A 23,705-nucleotide genomic window follows, 5' to 3' on the forward strand; every position below is an offset into this window, starting at 1 on the left:
TTGTGGATAATGAAGTAGATTTTCAAAGTCTACAGAGAGATTTAGGCCATTTGGAAGAGTGGGCTGAAAGATGGCAGATGGAGTTTAATGCTGATAAGTGTGAGGTGCTACATCTTGGCAGGACAAATCAAAATAGGACGTACATGGTAAATGGTAGCGAATTGAGGAATGCAGTTGAACTGTGCATAGTTCCCTGAAGGTGGAATCTCATGTAGATAGGGTGGTAAACATAGAAACATAGAAAATAGGTGCAGGAGTAGGCCATTCGGCCCTTCGAGCCTGCACCGCTATTCAATATGATCATGGCTGATCATCTAACTCAGTATACTGTACCTGCCTTCTCTCCATACCCCCTGATCCCTTTAGCCACAAGGGCCACATCTAACTCCCTCTTAAATATAGCCAATTAACTGGCCTCAACTACCTTCTGTGGCAGAGAGTTCCAGAGATTCACCACTCTCTGTGTGAAAAATGTTTTTCTCATCTCGGTCCTAAAGGATTTCCCCTTTATCCTTAAACTGTGACCCCTTGTCCTGGACTTCCCCAACATCGGGAACAATCTTCCTGCATCTAGCCTTCCCAACCCCTTAAGAATTTTGTAAGTTTCTATAAGATCCCCCCTCAATCTTCTAAATTCTAGCGAGTACAAGCCATGTCTATCCAGTCTTTCTTCATATGAAAGTGCTGACATCCCAGGAATCAGTCTGGTGAACCTTCTCTGTACTCCCTCTATGGCAAGAATGTCTTTCCTCAGATTTGGAGACCAAAACTGTACACAATACCGCAGGTGTGGTCTCACCAATACCCTGTACAACTGCAGTAGAACCTCCCTGCTCCTATACTCAAATCCTTTTGCTATGAATGCTAACATACCATTCGCTTTCTTCACTGCCTGCTGCACCTGCATGCCTACTTTCAATGACTGGTGTACCATGACACCATGATAATGAAAGCATTTGGTGTGCTGGCCTTTATAAATCAGAGCATTGAGTATAGAAGTTGGGATGTAATGTTAAAATTGTACAAGGCATTGGTGAGGCCAATTCTGGAGTATGGGGTACAATTTTGGTCGCCTAATAATAGGAAGGATGTCAACAAAATAGAGAGAGTACAGAGGAGATTTACTAGAATGTTGCCTGGGTTTCAGCAACTAAGTTACAGAGAAAGGTTGAACAAGTTAGGGCTTTATTCTTTGGAGCGCAGAAGGTTAAGGGGGGACTTGATAGAGTCTTTAAAATGATGAGAGGGATAGACAGAGTTGACGTGGATAAGCTTTTCCCACTGAGAGTAGGGAAGATTCAAACAAGGGGACATGACGAGAATTAAGGGACAGAAGTTTAGGGGTAACATGAGGGGGAACTTCTTTACTCAGAGAGTGGTGGCTGTGTGGAATGAGCTTCCAGGGAAGGTGGTGGAGGCAGGTTTGTTTTTATCATTTAAAAATAAATTGGATAGTTATATGGATGGGAAAGGAATGGAGGGTTATGGTCTGAGTGCAGGTAGATGGGACTAGGTGAGAGTAAGTGTTCGGCACGGACTAGAAGGGCCGAGATGGCCTGTTTCCGTGCTGTAATTGTTATATGGTTATAAAGGACCAAGCCTTCTTTTTATGCCATGAATTTTTATGAAATTTAGAAATTGTCAGAAATAATTTGGAGTAAAGAAGATTTGACATCTTGAAGTTATTTCTTAAAATAGTCACAGAGTAAGGCAGAATCCTCTGGTGGGTCTAATGGTGATCATTCATACAGAGCAAGATGAACTCTGGTCTAATCTATGATCAAGTTGGCTAAACCCAATGATCCAGTGAGAGGGAGTGAGTTGATAGCATTTGTATCTCACAAACTTGAGTTAGGGAACCAAATATTCAGTGCATGCATAAAGAACAAAATGACACTGAAGAAGTGTCTTGACCGGAAACATCCCCTTTCGAGGTTCTCCAGCGATGTTGCCTGACCTGCTGAGTTACTCCAGCACTCTGTGTCCTTTTGTGTATTAACCAGCATCTGCAATTCTTTGTTTCTTCAACAAACGGATATCACAGCAGAGCTAAATCTGCCATTCTGTGATGCTCACCAAGTCAAATATCTAAATACCACTTACTGTCTAGAACACTGAATGACCACTAGAGTGAAGATAGGCACAAAAAACTGGAGTCACTCAGCAGGACAGGCAGCATCTCTGGAGAGAAGGAATGGGTGACGTTTCAGGTCGAGACACTTCTTCAGAGTCTGAAGAAGGGCCTCGCTTTAAACCAGCATCTGCAGTTCCTTCTTACACATTTCGACCACTAGGGTGAAGTCTCACTACCTTGTGGGAGCAAAGTGAAGAGAGTTAGTTGAGTGAGCAAACTAGCAATAATCCAGCAAGTTCTTGACAAACAGAACCATTAAGTAGGATATTTGCCAGAAACTACTGGACAATGAATCCCTGCTGACAATTCTCTCTCCCAACTCACACAGAAAACAACACCTTCAACAACACTTAATGAATTTCAAAGTAAGCCGACCTTTGTTCTAAATTCCTAAATCTAGTTTGGACTGAAACCAAATTAAAACGCTTCAGTGCGGCAGAAGATCTGAAAGCACAATGAAAGCAGTTTCACTTTGCATTTCATCTGTAAGGTTGCACAATAGTGAAACTGCCTTCCATATCCTACAAACCCTACTGAAACAAATTCCTGTCAGAATGACTTAAAAGTTCATCTGTGGTCATGATCTCATATTACAATATTTCACTGTTTCCATGAAGTATCTGCAATTAACCTCTATCCTACGCAACAGAGTAAGAACTTGTCCGAGGTTCCCTGTTGAAATATAGCTGCTGTATGCTAAAACAAATTAAAATCAAGCAGTATTTGTAAGCTTCTTTGCTGAATTGAGTAATTTCTGTACATTTGTTAGTTTAGAATAGTGTTCATAATAGCTTACCTTGCAGGCGTGTTCACCATAAGATTGACAAGGTGCAGTTTCCCACTTCAGGGAATCAAACTAACAAGCTTGACAGGAAATACTGGTTAAATGTTTTCATGTCAGTTAGAAAATCGATTGCCACACTGACTGAGGCATTGAATGATGAAGACATATATCTTTCCCGCGGTGGAACGAACAAGATTAGAAAACGAAGATAATGTGTGTCAGGTCATTTGCAAAGGTGTTAAGGAGTGCATCTTCCAGTCACTTGCTGTGCTAGACAAATACAATAAATTTGAATTTGAAGCTGTCCACCATTACGTTACCAATTCTCACTGAAAACCTGTAAAACATAGACCACTTCCCATAACTCTACCTATTAGTGATGATAAAATTCACCTCCCCCTTCAATGCACCAGCACACACTTTTGTTGATTGAGGAAAAGGATATTTAAAAATTAAGATCTCAGATCCAGAACAAATCAGGTGGAGTACTGAGCTGCATTGTAACCCTTTCCTGTGCTTCTGAGAGCCGGACCACCTTCAGCACAAGACAGTGGGTAATTATGGCTACCGTGGTCTCCACAAAATCCCCTGAATTCACTGAACGCATTAGCAAATTAATGTCAGCATCCTCCCCCAGGTCTATATCCCCACCAATGAGGCCTTGGTTGCACTCAGTCATCAATGTTAGCAGGCCATAATGTTGGCATGGCCAACAACAAACTCCCAACATGGACAGATGCTCTATTCCAAGTTGTCATAAGAAGAAATGACAAAGCAGATAGAGAAGCAAATGCAAGGATGTAAGGGAAGGAACTGCAGATGCTGGTTTACACCAAACGTCTCGACCCGAAACGTCACCCATTCCTTCTCTCCAGAGATGCTGCCTGTCCCGTGGAGTTACTCCAGCATTTTATATCTGTCTTAAATGCAAGCATGTGCTCGAATCTGCAAGAAATGCAACATCCCCACCAATCCTTGAGGACATCCGCTCCTTTGATCGCTTAAAGTGGAGAAGGTACATTCAAGAAATATTGGGAACTTCATTGAGGACATAGAAACCTTGTGTAAATGGCACAAAGACCTCACCACCATCTAAACTATTCACCTGTCAATTTTGTCCCACCTTCGTAAACTTCAAAGTGAAAATGATCTATGAGGTCTTTAATATATTAAGTGGCTAAGGATGAGACATTTACAACATATTGCATAGTACAGGAACAGGAAATAAAACGATGAGTAGTGACTCCCCCAAACATTTGTAATCTATTTCTACATTATTGTGTGTGTGGGTATGTATATGTGTGAGGAAGTGTGTGGGGGGTGAGAGAGAAAGAATGCGTGAGTGTGTGGAGATAGTATTTTTTTGCTGCAGTCATTACTTAGAGCCCTTTTGAAGATTATTAAGTAATAGGAAAACCTAATGATACTCCGTGATACTCAGATTAAAATAGGCAGGAAGTAATATCAGTAGTTTAGGAATAAACACTGTTCTAGATTCTAGGATCCTTGGCGAACAAGAAAGATATAGATAATCTCACCCATCTAACAAAGCATACTAAATCTTGAAGGACACAAAGTGCTGGAGTAACTCAGCGAGCCACGCAACATCTCTGGAGAACATGGATAGGTGATGTTTTGTATGGGGACCATTTTTCAGACTAGCTGTCTGAAGAAGGATCCCGGCCCGAAAAGTCACCTATCCAGAGATGCTGCCTGACCCGCTGAGTTACTTCAGCACTTTGTATCTTTTTGTCTAAACCAGCATCAGCAGTTCCTTGTTTCTACATTCTAGATCATTCCCTCTTAAGTAGGAAATATCTGACCTTGGCATAGTGGCTACACAACGCCACTAAGAAATTCAAAAATAAGCATGCCAGAGGAATTTAAAAATATATATGTTGTTACCCACCATACTCTTAGATCGTAAGTTAAATAAATAAAGTGCGAGGCATACTGTTACTTGGTCTTGATTTCTCAATTTCAGAAAAGGTAAGAAATGGAAAAATGGAGAAAAAAAGAATTTTTACCCGAGCATTGTGGAACGTTTCTTTAACTGCCAATTTAGCTCTATTCAATTCAACTAATTTCCCAGGGCATTTTGATATAAGCAAAAGGTTGGTTGAAATTATTCTCAAAATGGCCTTGCTCTTAAGTTGAATATTTTGTTTTTCATTTTGACAAGCTTGAAAGGCATAGAAACATAGAAACATAGAAAATAGGTGCAGGAGTAGGCCATTCGGCCCTTCGAGCCTGCACCGCCATTCAATATGATCATGGCTGATCATCCAACTCAGTATCCTGTGCCTGCCCTCTCTCCATACCTCCTGATCCCTTTAGCCACAAGGGCCACATCTAACTGCCTCTTAAATATAGCCAATGAACTGGCCTCATCTACCTTCCGTGGCAGAGAGTTCCAGAGATTCACCACTCTCTGTGTGAAAAGACAAATCTGTAATTGTGCCCATCTCAGCATTCTGTCATTTAAAGCTTTGTGTATATTGTTTTTCCACCAATGATGATTTCCAGGTGCTTTCACATTCAACTAAGGAGAGAACAAGTTTAGGGAACAATCCATAGCAGCATGTTCTATGAGCTATGCCGTAAGTATGCCATAGCCTGCAGATGCAAACCCTGCAGATGCAAAATAGTTTTTTTCCTCTACATGTCTTGGGGCAAATATATTTGACAAGGTTAATCAAATTACTGCCAATCCTGCACATGCAAAATAGTATTTTATTCTAAATGTCTTGTGGCAAGGTTAAACAAATTTCATTCTGTTACCCGGCCATTAATTGAATAAGTTCATAATGAAAATAACAAAAAAATCAGGCAGTGTAGTTTACCAATGTCTCTCTGCTACAAACACAATACACTTTCCCTCCCCCACCTAAGAATGCTGCTAGCTATCGCTTTCCTCCTTAATGCGAGATAACACCCATGATGACGTGGAGACCAAGGTGGAGACTACCAAGTTTTGAAATGTCCCACCCATTGCCTTTGTTATCCTGTTCCTATTTGTAAGGTTGTGATAATCTTGGGTCAATACTCTGTGAAGAAGGATGGCTCCCATCCTTCTCTGCAGGCCCCTAAAACCTGTGGATATAATCTGAAGTTTTGGCCCTCTCTAATACTTGTATTTGTTTTGCTTGTATCAATATGACATATTTTGGTGCCTTTCATATATTGATCAGGTGTTTGCTGTAGAAAGACACTTGGAAATTGTGATTATAGCTAAAAGAAGGCATGATATCATTGAGAATTTGGTGGAACAGAGAAAATGATTCAAGAATGTGCTCAAAGTCGCTTTGAAAAATTGTAACACATCCCTTATGGCCCCATGGAACCTTATTGTCTGCTCAATGTGCAGAAAGGATGGTATTGAGAATGACTCTGGATTATGGGCAGCATGGTGGCACAGTGGTAGAGTTGCTGCCTTACAGTGCCAGAGACCCGGGTTCGATCCTGACTGAGGATGCTTGTCTGTACGTAGTTTGTACCTTCTCCCCGTGATCTATGTGGGTTTTCTCGGGAGCTCTGGTCTCCTCCCACACTCCAAAGACATACAGGTTTGTAGGCTAATTGGCTTGGTATAAATGTAAATTGTCCCTAGTGTGTGTAGGATAGTGTAAGTGTGTGGGGATCACTGGTCGGCGTGGACTCGGTGGGCCGAAGGGGACTGTTTCCACGCTGTATCTCTAAACTAAACAAAACTAAACTAAACAAAGACTCAAAGTGCTGAAGTAACTCAACGGGTCATGCAGCATCTCTGATGAACATGGATGGTGACGTTTCAGATCAGGACACTTCTATACAAAGATCTTAGAGCGGAGCAAGATAGGTCACTCCTGCGAAATACAATGGGCTGACGTGTAGTAGCTACGGAGGGGATCCTGGGCATTTTCCCCCGCCCATTTTAGTAACCGGAGCCTACCTGACCTGACCCGACTCGCAGTGTAATCAATGTTGCGGGGCAACAGTTTGTGTGTGTGATATAGGGTTAGATTCATAATTCTGTCAGTTCATACTTCTTGTCAAGAATAAAATTTGACTCTGGTAATTGTCTTTTTTAATGTTTTTTAAATCATTCCTTTTTAAATGGCTCATAAGCTGTGTGTTGAGTTGATTTTGTAGTAACCGGAACCTACCCGACCCGACCCGACTCGCAGGGTAATTGACATTGCGGGGGAAGTTTTTGTGCGTGATATAGGGTTAGATTCATAATTCTGTTAGTTCATAATTCTGTTAATTCTTGTTAAAGAATAAAATGTTTATAAACACACATACATGAATGTGATATAAATGTATATAATCATATAACACACACAATTATATTTCTTCTGATTTTTATATCCAATGATGAACTTTATTTCAAACTAGACAAGGGACATTAAATAAGAAACATTGTAAACCCCCCCCCCCCCCCCCCCCGGCACTCCCTCGCCTGCCCCCACACTACAATGTCTCCCCCCCCTCCTATGCCCTTCTCCCCGCTGCCCCGGGCCGCGCACCCCCTCTCCCCACTGCCCCGGGCTGCACACTCCTTCTCCCCGGGCCGCGCACCTCTTTTCCCCGGGCCGCGCACTCCTTCTCCCCGACCAAGTCAAAGACCAAAGCGAAGATACGGGAGCGGAGGCGGAAACAAAGATCCGATCTTTGGCCGGAAGCAAGATGGCGGAACAAGATGGCGGAGGCTGGTTGCTTAAATGGGTCCTATAATCACCCATGAATCTGCCCATGCGTTTGCGTGAGAGTAACCCATCTTGCTCCACTCTAAGATCTTTGCTTCTATAGACTCATATAGGTCCGGACCCAAAATGGTACCTATCTGTGTTCTCCATAGATGCTGCCTAACCCGTGTATAGGGTTGCCAACTGTCCCGTATTAGCCAGGATATCCCGTATATTGGGCTAAATTGGTTTGTCCCATATGGGACTGCCCTTGTCCCGTATTTGACTGCTACTACTGGTCAAGGGGACTGTCGGGTCGGAGCGCCATATCCGGCCCCCCGCCTCACCCATCCCAATGTAGTGCAGCCCATGGAGTGCAGCAGCAGCACCTCGCCCGTGGCCCCATGGTGTTGGACCTTCGATTACCGCCAACACCACCACCCCTCCTTCTCATGGCCGATCACCGGTTCATGAGTTGGATGGGGTGCCGAACTTTGCGTGCGACGTCACGTGCCCGGGCCAAAACTCCTCAGCTGGCCCGCCGGCTGGGCTTTGTGTGCAGTCCCGCACCCGGGCCAACTCATCATTCACCCAGCCACGGCCGAGTCGGTCAACGAATTGCCGTCGGGAATTTGTCCCTTATTTTGACCTTTTGTCTCTTATTTGGGAGTGAGAAAGTTGGCAACCCTACATGTGCAGTTACTCCAGAACTATGTGTCTTTTTCTGTAACCCAGCATCTGCAGTACTTTGTGTCCACGTGGTATAGAGACCTTGGGTTTGTGCATCAGACGCAAACCGATACCCTGTGCAAGTGGAGAACGAATGCACCATCTCATAAAACACTTATCCTGCCTGCCACTGCAAGATACTTTCTCCACCATCTTTGGAAGATGCTGTAGTTTTCATTCAAGCTTCTACACTATTTCAATAGCTGCAAAGTCACTGTGGAAGTGAGTTATCCTCGCTCCCAAGGGACTGCCAAAAAGGAAGAGAAAGATGGCATGAGCTCAGCTCTGGAACTCCAAAACCAAAGAATTGTAAAACATTACCATCATAACCAATGAATACTGCTTTTTAATACAAGGATTACTGTTCCATTTCAAGCTAGCTGTACTTTTGATCATTTTTCACATTATTTTCATCTGCCCCAGCAAGTGTTTATAATTTGCCTCCACTTTCCCCTCTCTCCCAACATCCAGCTATCCTGCCATGGAGACAGAAGTAGAAATTAGAACCGATCAGTATGCAACACATTCCCTGAAAATGTAACACTTTTGAATTGTAATTATTCACATACATTGGTGAATAATGTACTGGTTCCTAAATGAGTGCAAATGTTTCTTGGATTATGGAACATGGCATTGATCACAGAGAGAGGTACTCCAGGAGAACAGTAGAAGACATGTTTTGACCATATAAAAAAGCACAATTTCTTTATTTTGGGGAGCATTTTCATTTATCAAGTTAAATTGCACCCATTTACAATTAAACAAGGAAATTGGGGGAAATTTTTGTTCTTGTATAATTTGACCAATGATCAGCCCTTAAAATAGTTATGGATAGGAAAGTTATGGATGGGACATCTTGGTCGGCATGGATGAGTTGGGCTGAAAGACCTGTTTCTGTGGTGTATGGCTCTCTGACTCAGACTCTGAGAGTGCTGACTACAGTTCACAGAGATACGTAGCATCTGTTTGTCTGCTCTTTGCATGAGATTTGAATATCATAATGCTTCAGTTTTATTTGGGGATAAAACTCATACCTCAAATTAGGAAGTTATGGGTTCAATACCGATTTAATTAAGCAATCCATGTTTTCTTGATTAGTACGTGTGTCATGGCGAGAAGGCAGGCAGGAGGATGGGGTTATGAAGGTGAGATAGACAGCCATGATTGAATATAGACACAAAAAGCTGGAGTAACTCAGCGGGTCTCTGGAGAGAAGGAATGGGTGACGTTTCGTGTCGAGACCCTTCCATGATTGAATAGCGGAGTAGACTTGATGGGCCGATTAGCCTAATTCTGCTCCTATCACTTATGATCTTATGACCATGCTGGCACAATTTAGGGAAGATTTCTAAAAAGCTAATTTGCTGCTCCATTTGTTCAAGTGGGCATTAAAAAATAATCCACGAGATTATGAGGGCAGAAATCATTTCAGACTTCTGGCCAATGTACCCTCAATCTCTCAATAAATGCCACAAATAATGAGCTGGCTCTTAATATCAATGCTCTTCATAGGCCTATGCTGTGCGCATATCAGCTGCTGTGATTGACTAGAAAATGCTTCAATTCATTGATTGTGAAATGCTTTGGGATGGTCAATTGATGTGAATCATCCGTAATTAAATGTAATTTTTTTTTTCTTCTTTTATTAAGCTAATTGAGCCTTAAGTAACGGATGTACCTGAAAAACCAGTCCTGTTTTCTTCAAATTTTTTCCACTCTGGGTCCAAGGTCGAATTCCAATGTCTATTGAGTTAATAGGACTCAGCTACCTGGTCTGAATAGGCATATTTCTTCTTTGGATAGGCCGTGAATGGTCCATTCACATTCCACAGCCTTGTGATCCTCAGGTGATTTATAGTGTGCAACTGAATGAGGTTTGGATCCTAGGACCTTTCTTTAAAGGTCATTGCCATATCACTAATACTTGAGAATGGGGAGGAGGGAATGTTCCTTCTGAAATAAGAAAGACTCACATCACGTCTCTGTACAGCAACTAGTTAAATCCATTTTTGCCTGTCTTTAATCCCAATTTTATACACATGCTCCATCATGTGGAAAATTGGACATTCTACTGCTGTGATAAGATTTTCGTCATTGGAGTTTGCCTTAAAATAGGTTATACTCTTAACAAATTGATGGGAGGACAATGCAATGACGATTTATCATAAACTCGCCTTGTCACCTTTTGATAAAGATGTCAAGTCATGTGAATATGACAACTAATAATCTGCTTTGGAATTTATCTTCAAAAGATGAACCGACGCAGCAAAAAACATCAAAGAACCCCAAAATCAGCTAAAAGCACAAGTTCAGATCCACAGATGGATGAATAGCAGGTGTTGTGCAGTGATGGGAATCTCTCTTATTGAAATTACTCAGATCAGCCGTACATCGTGATTTATATAACCACAGCTCACACTCCGAGAATACACAGTTCTCAATCTGAAAAACAAATTCCACACTGTATTACTGCATAGTTTTATGGTGTGACAAGGATCAAAAGATTAGCTATAATTTCACTGAATTCCACCTTTGCAATGAGTGGGACAGTATTTGCTTGTTCAGTTTTTGGAACAATTAAAAGTTAATACCCTTACTGAAAATGCCACTTCGACTGAATTAAAGAGGAGCACATTATGCTTCTGTTACAATTATAAAATATAAATCACTAAAGGTTATTTTTTCGCTACTATTGCAGATTCCAACTTTGCCTTCCACTTCAAATTCTACTTAGAAGCTTAATTTATTTCAATGAATGATATTTTGTTTAAAAATAACCAGATTGGACCTTAAAAATGTGAATCCTATCTGCAGACTTTGACAACAGCAACTATTTTACCGATTATGATTGCAGAAAGATTAAATACATCACCGTGTGGCAATGTGATGTCTGCTATCATGTTTAATTGATTTCAATATAAAAGGGAGGGTTGTCCTGAGACTATAATGGCCAGTATCCTCAAACCTTTAGGTCTGGGTAATAGCAGTCCCATCTTCTTAATACTGTTGCTTGCAAAATTCCACAAACAATGTGGCTGGCACGAAGATTTGCTTGTACTTGAGGCAGGTAATGGTGGTAGCAAGATAGAGGTTGATAATAAATCAGTGAGTCAACAGGAGAATTTTGCAAGTTTCAAAACACCCCAAAAACACACAATTAAGTGAAGTGAGAAGTGCAGATTTTCGACCCAAGGACGTCAAAGAGGATTATCTTTCACTATAGATAGACATAAAATGTTGAAGTAACTCAATGGGACAGGCAGCATCTCTAGAGGGAGGGAATGTGTGATGTTTCGGGACTCGACCTGAAACGTCACCCCTTCTTTCTCTCCAGACATGCTGCCTGTCCCGCTGAGTTACTCCAGCATTTTGTGTCTATCTTCGGTTTAAACAGCATCTGCAGTTCCTTCCTACACATTATCTTTCACTATTGATTGTTGACAAATGCTTTTAGGGTTGAATTTATTTTGTGCTCGGAATTGACACCATTTGAAAGGTTTGAACCATTTTTGATGGTTGAGCATTATTATCTTCTTTAATCTGAGCAGGTGCGAGATTTTATACTTTACCAAATTACCAAATTAATTTAAAGTATACGGTTGATGGTCAGAGCCTTATTGAAAAGGAAGCCCGCCCTTTTCAGGAAACCTGCAGGGTATTGTAGAATGTACTCTATTCATGAAGTGTGGCATTCCTTTCCTGGAGGGAAACATGCAATATCTGCAAAGCTAACAGCTCCAACTTGAAACAAAACTTATGATAGAGGTGGAGCTGACCGTTCAAAGATATATGAAGGTAGATAAATCTCCCTGGCCTGATCAGATATGTCCAGGAACACAGTGGGAAGCTAGAGAAGTAATTGCAGGTGCCCGAGCGGAGATCTATCAATCATCGCTTGACATGGGTGAGATGCCGGAAGACTGGAGGGTGGCTTATGGTGTGACTCTATTTAAGAAGGGCTGCAAGAAAAAGCCTGGGAACTACAGACCAGTGACCTTAACATCTGTGGTAGGTAATATGCTGGCGAGGATTCTTAATGATAAGATTTTCTATGCATTTGGATAGACAGATGCAGTTTAGGGATAGTCAGCATGGTTTTGTACGTGGGAGATCATGAGGGCAAAGCTGTGGACGTTGTAGCACGGCATTTGATAAGGTTCTGCGTGGTGCACTGCTCTGGTAATTGGCCACCTTATTGCAAAGGTGACAGCACTACCTCCTCAGCTGAGACGTGCGGTCAGGAGAGGCAGGGGAGGCAGAGCCTCACCTGTCATACTCCCAATGAAATTAGCTGTTAAGAAAAGTAAAGAAAAATAATAATAAAATAAAATAAATATAAAGATTTTTCCACTGATTGCGTTATAAATGTCATTTCTATATGAATCTAATCATTTTTTAAAGTCAAAATCGCCAAATTTGCGCAGCTCCGCTGTAAATAAGGAAGATATGAAAGGTGAGGCAGTGACAAGCTGAGCCTCCCCTCTGATTGCCCAACCCCTCAGAAACTGCATGGAGTGCGAGCAATAAGCGTGTGCCTGTTACTATCTCTATGTATGTCACCAAAGTAATGTTTGTAAGCCCCTTCATTACATGTCCTCACCTTCCATAGTCCAGGTAACTTATTACACATATAAATATATTAAATTTGTGCTCGCTGGTCTCATAAAACTGCAATGAAAAAGCACCAGGGGAAGCAGCGATCACATCTGCCTCACAAGGGGGCGTGTCTTGAGCCTAGTGGAGGAAGAGCGAGTGTCTTCCTCCACTGTCTCGCTCTCCCTCCACCTTAGCTAGCTTTAGCAGCGGCGGCGCAGTACTGGATTCCACCGCAGGTGGCGCTGACCTTAACATCGCGGGGGTCGCCAGCGTTGAATCTCGGCCCAGCTAGGCCTGTGGACTTCAGAAGCCGTGGTCTCCGGTAGGGAAGTGGCTGATTCGGAGGCTCTGGGACGTAGCAGCGACTGCAGAGGCCTCAATAGGCCCCGACCACAGGTGAACAGAAGAAGAGGACTAAACTTCCTCTGTTCATCCGTGGTTATGGCCTGTTCAACTTTGATGCCTTCCCTCACAGTGGGAAACGTTGGTTCCGCTGTGGGGGGATGTTTTTATGTTGATACTAGCCAGTGCCTCCCCAGCCATTGACCTCACGCACGTCACTGCTCCTCAGGCAGCTCGTTCCATATACCCATCACCCACTGTGTGAAAAAGTTGCCCCTCAGGTTCTTTATCCTTAAACATATCCCTTGGTTCTTGATTCCCCTATTCTGGGTAAAAGACCCTGTCCATTCATCCCATCTACTCCTTGATGATCTTATACACCTCTGCAAGATCACCCCACATCCTCCTCCGTTCCAATGAATAAAGTCCTAGCCTGCCCAACCTCTCCCTATAGCTCAGGCACTTAATTATTGGCAACAACCTTGTAAATCTTTTTTCCACTCTTCCCAGCTTAACAACATCCTTCCTATAGCAGGACGACCAAAACTGAACGTGCAAGTTAATAGATAATTGGCCACTGTAAGTTGCCCAATTATATAGGTGAGCGATAGAATCTGAGAGGGGGGGGGGTGGGTTGGAGCGGAGTTGATAAGAATGCGGAGAGAATAGAATGGGTTAAGGAAGGGTGAGTAGGTCAATGAGAGGTTTGCTGGTCAATGGGGGCACAGTGGGCCGAAGGGCCTGTTTCCATGCTATACCAATCAGCAATAAATCAAATGAAGAAAATATCTGTATTAGCGAGGGTGGTAGAGGTACTGGTCAGAACTCTTTGGCTACTTTTCAATGTTGTGCCATAGGATCATAGGGGGCTTGGAGATTAACTTATCTTTCCAGAGACTACACCAACAGTGGTCCAGCATTCATTTAATTCCCCTTTCAATTATTCTGGAAAATCTATTCAATCTGTGCAGTAGGACTTGAACCCACAGAAGTGAGCAAAACTGAAACTAAATAGGAGTTGCAAGTACTGTGTAGCAAGGAACTGCAGATGCTGGTTTAAACTGAAGATAGACACAAAAAGCTTGAGTAACAGCTGGAGAGAAGGAATGGGTGACGTTTTGGGTCGAGACCCTTCTTCAGATGGTTCTGTCCACACTGTCCCAAGAGTGATAAATCGGTTATAGAAACTCCCAGGCAATCCACCTGAGACCATCAAACCCTGATGCCCAAACTTGAAATCATCTTGTTTCCTCTGGAATCATTGTATACCGGAGAATACATTTCTAAATCAACTACCAGGATGCCTGATGGTACTTTATACATTAAAAAAATAAAACAATATAACTATATAACACATATGACTATTGTTGCTTTCTTTCTTTCTTACAAAATTACCTTGAAATGATGTTTAGAAGGTTTCTAAGCAACTTTGGCTTTTTCATAAGCCAACATTTTTGAAAATGGATTAATGAAGTCAGGCAGTCATGATACCGCATTGTAGGATTTTGTTAGGCCCTACTTGGAGTACTGCGGGCAGTTCTGGTTACACCATTACAGGAAGGATGTGGAGGCTTTGGACAGTGTGCAAAAGAGGTTTTCCAGAATGTTGCCTGCATTAGAGGGTATTGGTTATAGGTCTGATAGATATAGACAATTATGAGGCACAAATAGGGTAGACACTCAAAGTCTTTCTCCTAGGATGGAAATGTCAAAGATTAGAGGACGTACAGTAGCTCTAAGATGAAAAGGCCAAAGTTTAAAGGAGATGTGCAGAGCAAGTTTTATACACAGAGGGTGGTGAGTGCCTGGAACATGCTGCAATGGGTGATGACAGAGGCAGATACAACAGTAGCATTTAAGAGGCTTTTAGAAGGGCTCATGGATACGAAGGGTATGTAGAGATATGGCTCACGTGCAGGCAGATGAGATTAATTTATGCTGGAATCATATTCGGCACAGACATCATGTTCTATGATTAGACCTTTTTATCTTGCTATTGGGCTCATAGTTAGCAGCTGAATAGTACATTTCCTGGTAAACAGGATACTGGTGACATCACCAGAATACAACCTGCTGGATTCAAATGCACCCAATCCTCAAACAAGATAAAGCACCTCTATAATTCAACAGAATTTTCCACCTCAGAAGGACAACCAGGCACTGTTAATCAACCGTTCTTCAGCACCAATAAACATGCTTTAAATTTCAATTGATTAACTGAAAGCTGTACAATTCAAAAATTCATTCAAAACTTTGATTTAAAAATAAGTGGATTCAAATGTTAAAAATATTCACCTGGTAAGTTCCCCTGGTCAGAGGTACTATTAAATGTACCATACTGTTGTATTGATGCACTGTACTTTGTCTTTGAAATTCATTCTTTTGAAGTCAATAGATTGGGTTTGAGGCAGGGTACAATTCCTTTGAGATAATATAGTTTTTCAATCTCCAGAACTTCTGGAGACTTGTTTTCAGATTACATATGCATATTGTGGTTCCGCATGAAAGTAAGGTTAAATTAAAATCACTTTATTGCTTATGGTAAAAGGCAAAACAAAAACAAATTAGGGTTTACTTTAAATTAATTTGGTATTGTAGATTTAGTACCCATTTATCCGACAGCACTGCCTTTCCGTGCTTTTGCACAAGACAACACCTTTCAAGTTATTGTATCTGATGGCAATAATAAAAACAAAGGTGGGTTTGTACTTGGCTAGGTTACGTTTCAAATAAAAGTTGCTGAGAGAAAATACAAATATACTGACAAAGAACTGCAGATGCTGGAAAAATCGAAGGTAGACAAAAATGCTGGAGGAACTCAGCGGGTTAGGCAGCATCTATGGAGAGACGGAATAGGCGAGGTTTTGGGTCAAGACCCTTCTTCAGATGGACAAATATAAGCTGCTTAAGAATCTGCATGATCTTGATCCAATGACAATTAACAAACCTGGCATTGGATATACTTATTTTTCCTTCCAACCTGAGGCCAATGGCTCAAAGATTCAGAGGCATTGCATGTTCTGCATAGTCCCATATATTGATAATTCTTTGTGTGATGTTAAATGTTGACAGATTATTCAACCAAAGAACTGCTGTGACAGTTGGTTTGTTCTCATATACATTGAACTGTTCTCTCTCCACTATTGATGGCTGGATTACATTTCCTAACCTAACAACAGGGAGACCATTTGGCCTTCCACAAATCCAATGGAAATTCATTTGATTAGAACGACTGGGAATGAAACTTGAGTCAATTAAATTACAGATTAAGAGAATGGAAATGGTCAAGGTGATGGGGGTGCAAGGCAACATTGGGAGAAGGCTACAAAGCCAGAGCCAGTCCTTGTTCTGTGGAGCAGGACAACAGAAATGTTGGTGGGATGTTTTACATAGATGACATTGTAGACAGTTTCAATCTGTTTACAATGCCTGAATTGAAAAAAAATACTTGGAAAGAAAGGCGCGTAAAACAATAGCTGTAGGAATATTGGGTAGTGAGGTTTTAGAAAAGGGGATCTTTTTCACAAACAAGATGTAAGAATCAGAATTTATATTGTGTCCCTAACTGCCTTTTGGAATTTGGCGAAGAGCTGCCTTCTTGAACCACTATAGTCTATCTAATTAAGCTATTTCAGAATTCCAGGATTTATATATAGCAGAGATGAAGAATATATCCAGAGATTCACACAGAGAGTGGTGAATCTCTGGAATTCTCTGCCACAGAAGGTAGTTGAGGCCAGTTCATTGGCTATATTTAAGAGGGAGTTAGATGTGGCCCTTGTGGCTAAAGGGATCAGGGGTTATGGAGAGAAGGCAGGTACAGGATACTGAGTTGGATGATCAGCCATGATCATATTGAATGGCGGTGCAGGCTCGAAGGGCCGAATGGCCTACTCCTGCACCTATTTTCTATGTTTTCTATGTCTAATATTCCTATTTTGGTTGTCACAATTTCCAGTAACCATGGTCACTAAAGATACATTGACAGCTCTTAGCCCCCATCTTCAAAGTTCAAATTAGGGATGCCCACACCCAATAAAATGTATTAAACATAATTTTCCTGTTACCAAACTCGTTCATTGCTATACAACCGAAGATAAATGACAACAAATATTTCAGAGATGGGGGAATCGAAATCACAGTAAAGGATTTGGCCCTAAATTACACTAGATTACTGTACGAATAAATCAGACCTGTGTGTAATTTTTTTATACACCATATATCCTATTGTGCCATTATGCTGTTAACGGTGTATTAGATTGTAACCTGATAATTATCTTCCAGTTCAGCACCATGGACCACTCCCATTCACACCTTCATTCTTTACAAATGAACCTCTATATTGTATGCAGACGATCTAAACATCTAGCACTATTTGGATCGAAAAAAATATTCTTGTTACCATAATATGGTTTATTGGAAATGAAGTGAATGTTTTTGGATAACAGATTAAGTATGCAGTCAAACTGTCACCTCGGTTATTAAATAACAATTTAATTTATTAAAAGTAAAATTTAAACACCATCAAAAGATCTAAGTAGCAGATACCACGGGATCTTAACTATTTAGCTTAGTTTAGTTTACTTTAGTTTAGAGATACAGCGCAGAAACAGGCCCTTCGGCGCACCAAGTCCGCACCGACCAGCGATCCCCGCACATTAACACTATCCTACACAAACTAGGGACAATTTACAATTATACCAAACCAATTAACCTACAAACCTATAGAAGTGTGGGAGGAAACCGAAGATCTCAGAGGAAACCCACACGGTCACGGGAAGAATGTACAAACTCCGTACAGACAGCACCCATAAACGGGGTCGAACCCGAGTCTCCGGCGTTACAAGCGCGGTGAGGCATCAACTCTACCACTGTGCCACCGTGTCGCTCTTACAGCTCTTCAATCTATGATTCAGTAAAAGATTTGCAGCGGTGAGGTGACATAGGGAAGTGGAAAAATACATATTTGTTTTCTATCTATTTGCTTGCAAGAATATTGGAAGCCAGCACGACTCGCCTTCACACATCTGATTAAACTGAATCTCATGAATTCTAGAGAGGAGTTGGTGATGGTGAGGTTACCGTTGGTGCTGCACTAGATGTCACATTGAGTCTGTTAGGGCAGCATGGGGTTTGGTGCAAAAGATGCCAAGTCAGGACTAGAGAGGATGTTTAAAGATTGGACCTGGTGATGTTGGAGAACTGGACTTCCACAAGGGAGTTCAAGAGGCCAGGGAGGAGTACTGGTTGAGTCAACAATCAGAAGATTATGGTGCAAATAAATTCAGGAGGTTCGGGGAGCTAGTGATGGGGAGTTTGGAGGTTTGAGCGAATGGGAGACTTTAGGAGTCAGTGGTTGAGGGCTTTAGGGTACGACAAGCCAAATCTGATCAGGGAGGAGTCCAGAAGTGATTTATGTGTGGGAAAAGGATAGTAGTGGTTAATACCTTGAGAACAAGAGGTGAATCCATTTCAGCCAGGTGCATAGTGCATGGATTTTCTGAACGTGACAAGCAGCAGAGACTGCTGTGAATATTGTCAACCAATTTCCCTGGCAACGCTTCCTGAACCAGGAATAACAGTGTGCCTGATTCAAAAATTGCATCAGACAAGCAAATGGAACTCTTGCTGGGAACTGCTGATCAAATTTCTGGAGTGACACAAAACATTCCAAAAAATGGTTGTTATCATGTTTCGCTTCAGGTAAAGTGCTTTCTCAATTGTGTAGCGATGAAATAATCAGCACGACAGGATCTAGTTTCTAGGCTGATGAACTTGCCCAACAAATTGTTACGGTTGTGATTCAACCACTCACAAAGCATAAAAAAGGCAAACAAAGTTCGAGGGTTTATTTCTGAAAGGCTAGAGTTTAAAAGTAATACAGTGATGCTAAACTTATATTACAATTTGATTATACTACATTTAAAGCACAGCATAAAATAATTCAATTCACAGAATTATAAAGTGGATATGGAAGCTTTGGAGGGTCTGCACAGAAAATTTAAAGGAATGATACAAGAAATATTATATATATGTGTGTGTGTTTATATATAGAGAAGATAGACAAAAATGCTGGAGAAACTCAGCGGGTGAGGCAGCACTATTGAGCGAAGGAATAGGTGACATTTCGGGTCAAGACCCTTCTTCAGACTTCTTCAGTCTGAAGAAGGGTCTCGGCCCGAAACATCACCCGTGTGTGTGTGTGCGTGCGCGTGCGTGTGCGTGTGTAACACCCTGGGTATCTTTTCCCTTGAGAAAAGAAGGCTGATTTATTGAGGCGTTTAAATTAAGATTGTGGGCATGAAGAAAATGTTTTCACGTATATGAACCATGACAGTGGACAGTGACACCTGGAGCCCGCGGGTCCCTGCTGGGAGACCACTTTTCGGGGCTTCCGCAACGGCGACTTCTCCCGCCCGAGTCGCGGGGTCGAGGAGTGCCTGGAGCGGGGCCTTACATCATCGCCCTGGCACGGCTTCAACGGCTACGGGACTTTGCTAGAGCCCGCCGGGGGCTCCAACAACAAGACCCGGAGCGCGGCCTTGCATCACCCGGCGCGGCGTTAATGGTCGCGGGACAATTGCCATCGCCCGCCGGGGACTTTGACTCTGACATCGGGAGGGGAATGGGGAGTGCAGCGGAGAGATAAGTTTTTTTGCCTTCCATCACAGCGAGGAGGAGATGCGCTGTGATGGATGTCTATGTAAATTGTGTTGTGTCTTGGGTCTTTTTTTCTTGTGTGTATGACTGCAGAAACAACATTTCATTTGAGCCTCTATGAGGTTCAAGTGACAAATAAATTGTATTGTGTATTGTGTATTGTGTGAATATAACCTGTTTGCCCGGAAAGTGGCTGAAACAAGTAGTATTGTTACATTTAACGAAAAGTCTGAATTAAGGCTTGTGCTGATAAACTTGGATGAGGAAAGATAGGAAAAACTCAAATGGACCATTAATACTGGCAATGGGCTGAATTTAATATTGAATATGTGTCTGTAACATCATATATCCTATGTAATAGCGATTTAAATGAATGAATGGTGAATGAACAAATGAATGAAACTTTATTGTCACATGTACCTGAGTAAAGTGAAATTCTTTGCTTTGCATACAATACAAGTACGCAAAAATTTGCCACGTATAGTGTGCTGACAAAGTTACAAAATTATTCATTATAGTCCCGATGGTCGGGCCCCCACCCACCCCCCCACCCACCACCCACCCACCCAGTGTAGTATTTCCTGCAGTTGCCACCACTGGCCACATCTTCCCATCTCCTCCCCTTTCTGCTTTCCGCAGAGACCATTCCCTCCGTAACTCCTTGGTCAATTCGTCCCTTCCCACCCAAACCACCCCCTCCCCTGGCACTTTCCCTTGCAACTGCAGGAAATGCTACACTTGTTGCTTTACCTCCCCCCATGACTCCATCCATGGACTCAAGCAGTCGTTCCAGGTGAGGCAGAGGTTCACCTGCACTTCCTCCAACCTCATCTATTGCATCCGCTGTTCCAGGTGTCAACTGCTTTACATCGGTGAGACCAAGCACAGGCTTCGTCCAATACCTCCGCTCAGTTCACAATAACCAACCTGATCTCCTGGTGGCTCAGCACTTGAACACCCCCTCCCATTCCGAATCCGACTTTTTGTCCCGGGCCTTCTCCAAGGCCAGAGTGAGTCCCACCGCAAATTGGAGGAACAGTACCTCATATTTCGCTTGGGTAGTTTACACCCCAGTGCTATGAGCATTGACCTCCAATTTCAGGTAGTCTTTGCTTTCTCCCTCTTTCCCCTCCCCTTCCCAGCTCTCCCACAGCCTACAGTCTCCGCCTCTTCCTTTTTTTTTCTCCCCCGCCCCCCCGACATCAGTCTGAAGAAGGGTGTGGACCTGAGACATCACCTATTCCTTTGCTCCATAGATGCTGCCTCACCCGCTGAGTTTCTCCAAGTTTTATAAAGTGGTCTGCTGCCCTGTTTTTGATTAAAGGTGGGAGATAGATTGCCTGGGACTATAGGGAAATTCTAGAGGCACATGATAATGTTTTTTTTAGGCAAATTACTGAAAGTTTATCTAAATGTCAAAGTTAGTGGTTGCTTTCAAAGGCAAAAAATATTGACACACCAGCGTGATCTCAAGGTGCTGAAAAATACATTTAAATGAATTTTTTAAATGCAACTGTTGGTGTTCTGTCTTATTCACAGACCTTGTCCACAAATCAAACTGAATTTTAATCATGTGGTAGAGAAAAGCCTGTATGTAATATATAACATACCTTGGCTGTCATGTCCATAATTAAATAAATGGGAATTTTCTACATCAGACCTTTTGGCATTGCATTCTTGTGGGCATTTCTCTTCTTCTAATTATACGTGATTATTCTACCTGTTAAATAAATGAGCAATTGTCCACCATTTGTATTCAGTTTTAACATAAATTATCCTTGCTCAGCATATGATACAAATGCTACCAAAGGATTCAAGAAGTGGCTCCAAAATAAATTGGTGATTATCCTTTTAAATGTGTTTCTTAACCTCAATTGAATTCTGCTTCCACTGAATTCTGGATATGCCCTTTAACATGAGTCTAAGTTTATTCCACTCATGGTAGCCAACCAATATTGCACTTTGAACAGTTTGATAATGTGGATTTATTACCTTCAGGGGTTGAAAACTGGTCAAACTCAATTACATGTAGAGAATGGCAGAAATATTCATCAGGTTAGCCAGCACCTGCAGAGAGAGAAACAGAGTAAATGCTTCAGGTCCATGATTTTTCATAAATTCTAATGAAAGGTCATGCCTTGAAACATTAAGGGAATATCAACTTGAAAACATTACCTTTGTCTCTCTCTACCTACCTACTGAGTATTTCCATCATTTTCTACTTCAATTTCAGATTTCAAACATTTGTAATATTTTGTTTGATACTGTGCCCCCATAGAACAGAGAAAATAGAGAACACAAAGTACTTGAGTAACTCAGCAGGACAGGCAACATCTCTGGAGAACATGGATAGATGCCATTTTGGGTCGAGACCCTTCTGACTGATTATAGTCAGGGGGTGACTACAATGAATCTGAAGAAGGGTCTTGACCCAAAATGTCACGTATCCGCGTTCTCCAGAGATGCTGCTTGACCTACTGAGTTACTCCAGCACTTTCGGTTCTTTTGTGTTCTAACCAGCATCTGCAGTTCCTTGTTTTTACACTAGAAAAATAGAGGCTGAACTCACGATGCCTGGAGGTATCTAGTGGCCCCTTTGTAATGTACCTAAAGATTAACTATCAGGTGACAGTTGAGTAATAGTCAATAGACAATAGGTGCAGGAGTAGGCCATTCGGCCCTTCGAGCCAGCACCGCCATTCAATGTGATCATGGCTGATCATCAGTCCTCCCACTTGTCCAACACAGAAAACGTTGGCAGGTACAGGGCTCCTTGTCCAATTGATCAAGGTGTCATGGTATTGGCCTATGAAACTGTACCTCATTATGAGATAGAAAATTTCATTAAATGGGGGGAGGAATGAATGATGATGGAGATATCGTTTTTTGTATCATATACTTATTTTGAATCGAACTCTTCCTATCCTAAAACGGGCAAATAAGTAAGTAAGTAAGTAAGTTTAATTAAGTAAGTAAGTAAGTTTATTGGCCAAGTATTCACATACAAGGAATTTGCCTTGGTGCTCTGCCCACAAGTAACAACATGACATACAGTGACAGTTACGAATGCCTCAGAAAACACTAAACATTAATAATAATAAAACATGAATGATAAAACACCATTGATCAAGCAACAAAATACCATATCAAAGGGAGGCTACAGATTTTTGGCTGTTGAGTAGAGCAACTACTCGTGGATAAAAACTGTTTTTATGTCTGTAAAATTGTCTGTTTTTATGTCAAATAAACTTCTTAACAAACAATTTTAGTCCTCGTTCCATAGGCCAGAACGTGCACTTCATAAAATAGGTTAGACTGTTTGTTTCATTTTTACGCCATAATTAGTTACAGTTGTCCCATCTCTGGAGAAATTCAATTATGAAACTCTTGCTGTGAAAATAATAACCTGAAGTATTCAGGTCACCAACCAAATAAAACAAAGAGTTCAATACTGTTTTCAGTAGATAAAACATCAAAGCATTCGATTGACTTACAGTATGTCGCTATTCACACTTTCAACTTGAACTACCAAACCTTCTATTTTTTAGACTTTAAAAAATCTATGTTGTCTCCAAGAGCATAGAGAGATGTGCCTGAATTTGCAGGCTTAAGTACACTGTTTTTCTTCATTAAAAAATTACAGTTGCATAGAAACTTGAGAAGGTAATTATAATTTTACTTCCCTGTTAACCCTCCTCTTCTATGAATTGGTTTTGTACACTGACTAAATACGATACCAATGCTGACTTAACTGAGTGGGAGGAGTTACACTTTAGATCTGTGAAAGGGGCAA

At 41.7% G+C, this 23,705-nt stretch overlaps 1 protein-coding gene across 13 annotated transcripts in view; it reads right to left on the reverse strand.

Moving 5' to 3' along the window:
- Positions 1-23,705, reverse strand: part of rbm47 (RNA binding motif protein 47) — a 219,612-nt gene that overhangs the window by 132,497 nt on the left and 63,410 nt on the right. For 5 of the 13 annotated variants that reach the window (XM_033027484.1, XM_033027503.1, XM_033027493.1 and 2 more), the window contains exon 2: positions 21,905-21,979. The exons of 4 other annotated variants lie outside the window; for them this stretch is intronic. Coding sequence is in view for 4 of the 9 variants with exons in the window: in XM_033027450.1 (XP_032883341.1) it covers positions 2,931-2,950 (20 nt within the window). In the remaining 5 variants the exon portion in view is untranslated. Of the gene's footprint in view, positions 1-2,930; positions 2,953-21,904; positions 21,980-23,705 lie in introns of those variants that run through there. 4 more of the 13 variants (XM_033027450.1, XM_033027551.1, XM_033027561.1 and 1 more) reach the window with 2 other exon arrangements.

Source organism: Amblyraja radiata, chromosome 1 (genome assembly GCF_010909765.2).
Source record: "Amblyraja radiata isolate CabotCenter1 chromosome 1, sAmbRad1.1.pri, whole genome shotgun sequence".
Lineage (NCBI taxonomy): Eukaryota > Metazoa > Chordata > Chondrichthyes > Rajiformes > Rajidae > Amblyraja > Amblyraja radiata.